Raw genomic sequence first — 7613 nt, 5'->3', positions numbered from 1 at the left:
GTAGTCCTTGAGAGGCTCTCTAGAGCTGCAGTTTCCAAGTGCTTCATTCTTGATCCCTATCAGCTAAAATATTTGAACAAGGACCCCAATAAATGTGTATATATTTATTTAGAAAATCTTTGTTACAACTATAATGACCTCATAAAAAACCAAAATCTTAAAAGGGATCAGATGAAGATGAAATAGGATTTTAAAATGTAATTGATATAATCTAGTACATTAATAATACCAATAATTTGTAATCAATGCTGTATTATTTTTATAGCTTAGTTTAATCCTTTGTGATTTCAATTCAAAAGTTTGGTTCAAGTTATCTCAATATTTGATTTTAATAACTCATTCTACAGCAATAGTTCATGTCTCCTACTCCTACTTCAAGACTTGTCAGTTATTTAGGCACAGAGGTGAAATAAAATATTTAACTGATTGTATGGGGTGGGTACTAAGCACACAGAACAGCCACTCCTTCATCAGGATGGACATAGGCTGAGGCCTCTAACCCCATACTGTCTACCAGCTAAATGTCAGCCATTATTTCGAGGAAAAGACATGGCATTCCTCTTACATCTGACACTAGTTTGCTCTTAAGTATTTATTTATTTATTTATTTTGGGCTGTGCCCATAGGTATCGAACGCATGCCATAGCACTGACCCAAGCTGCTGCAAATGACAATGCTGGACCCCAGATCCTTGACCCATTGCACCACAAAGGAACTCCCTTAAGCATTTATTTTAAAATAAAGTAAAAGAAGCAGAGCCAATCTATACCTTTGAGGCAAAGGTGTATTTTAAAGGTGTACAAACATGCAAGAAACTGTTTTCAAAAGGACTTAAGATATGGATAAATCACTTAGAAAAACAGATGTTTTGAAAATGTTTCACTGACACCTTAATTTTTGTCAAAATGTTTCATTATGTAGGAAGCTTTTACATAGGCACACTTAAAACCAAAACTTTAACTGAATTTTTAGAAGTAATTAAGAAGGTAGGTATCATGATCTAGTAAACTTAGCCAGAATTTCTTTTTTTCTTTGGGACTGCTTTATGTTTTTGAAATATAAACAGTATCCTTTCAATAATTTTTTTGCTAATGATATCAGCCTATCAGCTTCTGTTCCCTTGCAAAACAGATCCTGTGTAAAAATTCAGTTAGATGGCTAGTTATAATATTTATATGCACAACTAAGTTATTGCCTCTATCAATGTACAATTCTTTGAGCGCTAGTCCCATCTCTTACTCATCATTTGTATAAGAATGCTGGCCATCACTATAGGGCATGTATAACAGGACGGGCCTGGTGCTAAGTTCTTTGAACAACCTTATGACATAGCACTGCTATCATCATCATTCTCACCTTACAACTGAGAAATGTGAGGTTATTTCCCTAAGATCACATAGCAATTATAAGGCAGTGCTGAGATATGAATCCTGATATCCAGAGCTCAGTCTGCTTAATCACAACTCTATTCCACTACTTCAAGGGCAACTAAATGACACAGAGTAGGCTCTTTAGTAAACAAGTGAAAAAGCAGAATAACAATTCTAGAAGCATTTCCTCATCAAATTAAATTTACTGTCATTTTCTTTAGTAAAGGCCATTACTGCCATGTGTGGCCATTAAGTTGTAGTTCTAGTTTGTCAAAGAAGTGGCAGCTATGATTTCTACTACTTCTTAATTGTAGAAAATTCAATTGGTACGTTGGATAACAGCAGGAATCTGCTATCTAGTACTTTCCCGAATTACCATTTTAAAAACAAAACACTTTTTAGCATTTTGACTTTTAAACCGATTGAGACTGAAATATTTCTTTATGGTTTAAAAAGAAAAGGCAGCTCTAGAAAAAAGGAAAAGCCGTACGTCAGCATGATTTCCTACCTCAAAGGAGAAAAGAAACAGAAACTTATATTTAGAAACAATGAGAAGGATGATAATGAAAGTTATTTGAAGAAACTTAAGAGAAAAGACCTTATTAAAACATGAAGCAGAAAATAAACTAAACCATGATACAAAAATATAGATGAAGAGAAAGAGTATATTTTGAGAAAGAATGGCTTGGCTTTTTTTTTTTTTTTTCTTCAACCTCTTTCCTCCAGAACTGGTCCTCTCAAGATTATGGTGGATTCTAAAAAAGAGGGTTCTTTCTATTTCCCTCGGGCACTCCCACCCATGCTCAGTCCTCATCATTCAGTCCTCACCCAGTAAGACGACTCTTACTTGAGAGTAAATATGTACTGTTTCTGATGGATATTGTTGTGGGGTTTTTTTTTTTTTTTGTATTTTTTTTTTTCTTTTTTGCCACACAGGCAATATGTGGGAATTCCTGGCCCAGGGCTTGAACCTATGCCACACAGCAGCAACCAGAGCCACAGCGGTGAGAATGCAGGAGCCTGTTTCTAATGGATATTATGTGATGCTAATGCTAAGGGTCAGGAGAGGGTGTCTATATGGAAAATCAACCAGTGAAACTAATGTGCATTGTTACCTAGATCTTACCATAGTCCTCAGAGCACTAATCCTCACCGGGCACACTGCATATTTTCTAGTTATTTCTTTTCTGTCTTCACACTCCTATTAGAATATGAGATCCATAAAAGCAGGAACTCTGTTTAGTTTTATAAACTGTACCTAGAGCAACGCTGCACATAGGGTAGATACTTTATACATACATATATATATGGCTGCAGCCATGGCATATGAATGTTCCCAGGCCAGGGATTGAATCCGAGCTGCAGCTGCAGCAACACAGGATTCTTTAAGCCACTGAGCCAGGCTGGGGATGGAAGCTGCGCATCTGCAGTGACCAGAACCACTACAGTCAGATTCTTAACCCACTGTACCACAGTGGTAACACCAATCAATATTTTTTAGTGACTGAGTGAATGAATGATATAATCTAAAACAGCAAACATTTAAACTTCTATTTTTGACCCACTTTCACCAAGATAGCAATACTGTGGCCTTAAGAAGATAACATTATTCCCCATATTTAACCAGCAACTCCTTTTTATTCCCCAGTATTTGAAACTAAAGGACAGAAGGATGAGTACCAGGGGACAGAATGCTTTTTGGTTGGTTGGTTGATTTTGGCTTTACCATACTGAATAAAACTTGCCATCACCTGAAGGGATGAAGGGACCTTTATTATAACTGTCCTAAAAGATATCTTTGTAGACACATATCTAAAATCAATAATTTGAATACTTCTGTAGAAACATGTATTATGACTATCTTCTACCTACAAGATAAACTCCCCAAAGTAAGTAAAGATACGGTAGTTTTATGAAAAGACAGCAAAGAATAGCATCAATCAGGCTCACCTGCAAGACCAAGGTTTCTATTTCGCTTAACAACTTTCACTGTGTGTTTGACATTAGGCCAGCTGTCAAGGCAAATAAAATTCTCACGCAGAGGGAAAATCAGCAAGGGTCTTTGTAGAGTATTGTACGTCTTCTGTGTACATACGTCCTTTCTTTTGCAGCGTACAATCCTTGGGGAAGAAAAAGGCTTAGGTACATAAGCAGCAAATAAAATAAGACAATAGCTATAAAGTCCTCAGTTGGATGTTTTGTATGCCTCTGATAAATAAAAAGATTCGCTGTTTGTCTTATTTAGTCCAAAACACCACCAGGCTTCCCTGGCCTATCCAAACTTCGCCGAATGTGCACTGCTAACAGATTACTTTTTCTAAATATGTCTTTTTCATAGCCTAAATGACCCCTTCCTCCTCCATATAATTCTGGACCATGAGGTTCTCATTATGAAGCAGATACACTGCCACCCGCAGTCACCCAGGGCTGCAGAGCATCTGAGTGAGTAGCAAATTGAAGGACTCCCATTTCTGTGGCTTCTACCCTGAACCGAAGCTGCCATTTTTCAGTGTGGGTGTCTTTTTTTTTTCCCTCATGACATAGACAAATGTTGATGTTTACTACAAGTTGGTACATTAGTTGCTAATTAAGTTCCTAGCTGCTTCAGCCAAAACTTGCTGTATTGAATCCAAGAAAAGAATGGCAGCTACATCAAAAATAAGTTGTTGGGGATTTTGTTTTGTTTTATTAAAGGAAAGTTGTCTGTTAAAGACTATGGGGAACTTTCATGCTGGGAGATAGGGAACCTTCGGTCTTGGCCTCCTCCTAAGCTGAGCTGATAGTTCAAGTTTTCTAGCACCTGTCACCAGGCCTTGGTCAAAGCCCTGTCTTTAAGTAGGCAATCTATGCATGACGCAGTAAAGTTAATTGTTTATCATTACCTGCTTCTTTTCATACCCACTCACGAATCCCCAAAGAATTACTTCTTGAGGACCCAAAAGTATAGGTTTATTCTGGAAAGCGTGTAGAGGTCACTTCATCCTGAGGTTCTTGGGGTTACACATCTCTGAAAAGATGTCTTTTTAGCCTCATCTCTCTGCCTGTCCCCTGTAATCTTATCACTCAGGCGGGCCAGAGGCTGCCTATGTTCACAGCAACAACCTTAACACTTTTCTGTTGACATCAGGATCTGTGGCAGTTTCTCTTCCCCTCTGGGCTGGGAAGTCCCGAATGAATCACGTGCTTGTACACGCCCTTCCTCTTAGTTGACAAGGGGTGATGCAAGATGGCTGTGGGAAAGAAGTTTGAATTCTGAGGTCGAACCCTGCAAGGTAGGCAAAATACCCGCTGGCATTGCTGGAGCGCTGCTGTCTAACTCGGCCGAAGAAAGAATTCGCTTTTCCTTTTCTCTTTCCCACGGTGTCCTTGACCAAAGGGCTCTCCTTACCAGACCAGACCAAAGGGTGGCTCCGCCCCGATGCAACACACACTCCCCGCCCAGCAGATTACGTGTGGAAAGTCCTGAAGAAGAGAATCGAAACAGAAACCGAAGTCAGGCAAACTATGTAACTGCCTGCCAGAGAGCTGGCCTCAAAGCTCCCATTTGACTGCGTAGCGACGGCGTCTTGGCCTCGGATCCCCGCGAGCACTGCACAGACCCGAGGGCCTGCGCCCTCCCGCGGTCGCCGCTTCCCGCCCACCTGCCCACCTGCCCGGTAAGAAGCGCCCCCGCGCGCCCGCCTGGGGGTCTTGCGGGCAACCCAGTTGTCAGGCACGTTGCTGAAGACCCTGTGGCTCCAAAGCAACGGGGCACACTTCTCACCTGTGGAGCAAAGAACAGCAAATTGTTCTTCTCTCGAGGAGAATCTTTTCCCTCCTCTCAGAAGGAAAGATGTCGTCGGATGGGTATTCCGCGGACCAGAATTTCTGCTATCTCATCTCGTGTTTCAGGGCCAGAGTGAAAAGGTACATTCAGGTGGAGCCGGTATTGGACTACTTGACCTTTCTGCCTGCAGAGGTGAAGGAGCAGATTCAGAGGGCGGTCGCCACCACTGGGAACATAAACGCAGCTGAACTGCTTCTGAACACTTTGGAGAAGGGGGTCTGGCCCCCCGGCTGGACTAGGATGTTTGTGCAGGCTCTCCGGGAAACAGGCAACTCCTTAGCGGCCCGCTACGTGAACCCCGATCTCACCGACTTGCCCTCTCCATCCTTTGAGAGCTCTCATGATGAGTGTCTCCAACTGCTGAACCTTCTTCAGCCTACAGTGGTGGACAAGCTTCTGGTTACCGATGTCTTGGATAAATGTGTGGAGGAGCAACTGTTGACAGGTGAAGACAGAAATCGGGTAGGTATCAGTTCAGATGAAGCTAGACTTTTAGGCAGATTTGCAGTTTGTGGTTGTTCCTTGGTTTTCCCCATCCCAAATAGTCTTTGACATCTTTGGGTAAATTTGGCTCCCTCCTTCCTTGAGAAGAGAATATCCAGGCTTTGAAAAACATAAATTTTGAGGAGTTCCCTTGTGGTGCAGCAGGTTAAGGATCTGGCATTGCCATCACAGCAGCTTGGGTCCTTGGCCCCATGGGAACTTCCACATCGCATGGGCCCCACCAAAAAACAAGCAAACAAAAACATAATTTTGAAAACTGAAACACAAAATGCCTGTTTTTCTAATTCTTTCACTGAAAAAAACGAAAAAGGATTTAACTCTAGAATAATAATGTATGCTAATAGATAACATTTATTCAGCACTTACTGTGTGCAGTGAGATCATTTGCAAAAGGTATTATCAGAGTTCATGCTCACATTAATCTATTGAGGTTTTAGACATTATTAACTGTGCTATTTTACAGGTGAGAAATTGAGGCAGTTTAAATAACTTGCCCAAGTTCTCTCAGGAAGACAGTGGCAGAACTAGGGATTTAGTTCCTAATGATGTGGAATTTTGTTTTATTTTATATAGTTCCATAGAATAGGAATCAGCAAACCATGACCCATGGGCTAAATCTAGCTCCAAAGCTAAGAATGGTGTTTAAATTTTAAAATTTTTAGTTAATAAAGTTTTATTGGAATACAGCCATACTCATTCGTTTATATGACTGCTCTTGTGCTTCAGGTGCAGTTGAACAGAGCCTATTTAGGCTTGTTTGCCTAGAATATTTATTATCTGGGCTTTAAAGAAAAAACTTGCCAATTTCTGGCCTATATTATGCACTATGCCATTTATTTTTGGTCCAAGTGGGGAGATCACATAATACACACACAGAGACACACACACACACTTTTTTTTTCTTTAATCAAGTTTTCAGCATTCTCTGGAAATCAAAAATTGGAGATAATTAATTGAAAAAATATGCTTCTAGTTGAGATTTCCATATTGGAGAAGAATTGTGGATTTTCACATGGTGTTTTGACAGGATGAATTTTACAGGTGTTTTACACTCAGTGTAACGTTTTATTGTTCATTATTCTTCAGTGAGTGAGGATGTATGGTGAAGTATAGACCTATTTGAATCTGACTTAGGGTATTACGTCAAAAGTCTTATTTTGAAAGGCATGTAGACAATTAAATCCATTTTGGGGGTCAAAGTCTATCATTTGTCATTTTCTCTCTTTCTGTCTTTCTTTTTAATTCACCCTCTGTTTGTATTCTTGTTACAAAGTTCTGGGCGTGGGATGCCTATCAACCTATCATGTGACTCAGTCTTTCCTGACTAAAGTTAATGCTCCTTTGTTGACTTGACAGCCATAGGCCTGTCCAAAGACCCAAGCATGCATCTAATTTTGATGACTGGTTTTCCCAACAAGCAAATTACTTGTTGTGTGTAACGTTTATGTAGTTTTGTGTATTGAGAACCAGCTAGAACGCATTATAGTAGTCCAGCTGGATATGACAAATGTGTACATCACTGTGGCAGAATCTTAATTTGGAAGACAGTATGCAGCCTTCAAGCCAGCTGGAGATGGAAGATGGCATTTCCAGCCACAGTAGCTGTTAGGAAGTCCAGAAGCAACAGAGTCCAGTAACACCACAAAGCTGTTTATGTTTGGTGGGTATGATGTCCCGATTGCCAGCGAAACAGCACTTTTCCTTATTTACTCTAAATACTTCTGCCTATCAGCATCACTTTTGTCTTGCCTGGATTGAATTTCTGCCAGCTAGATTTTATCCAAGTTCTTGATTCTGGCAAGCTTGGATGCAACTAGCAGGAATGCAAGGGATTTGACACAAGGAAGATAAAGAGTGAAGGGACATCCATGTACTGGTAGCGGTTAAGGCCAGAGCAACCCAAACTCTCCCTC

General features: G+C 40.4%; 1 protein-coding gene across 1 annotated transcript in view; it reads left to right on the top strand.

Annotated features, from left to right (window-relative positions):
• Positions 1–5202: 5202 nt before the first annotated feature.
• Positions 5203–7613, top strand: part of IFIH1 (interferon induced with helicase C domain 1) — a 53512-nt gene continuing 51101 nt past the window's right edge. The window contains exon 1 of the mRNA NM_001100194.1: positions 5203–5658. Coding sequence (NP_001093664.1) covers positions 5203–5658 — 456 coding nt within the window. The remainder of the gene's footprint in view (positions 5659–7613) is intronic.

This window comes from Sus scrofa, chromosome 15, assembly GCF_054392235.1.
Source record: "Sus scrofa isolate SSC_HxYL_T2T_F1_AM1 chromosome 15, Sscrofa_HxYL_maternal_Yorkshire_Landrace_v2.0, whole genome shotgun sequence".
Lineage (NCBI taxonomy): Eukaryota > Metazoa > Chordata > Mammalia > Artiodactyla > Suidae > Sus > Sus scrofa.
This window is presented reverse-complemented; position numbering and strand designations above follow the sequence as displayed.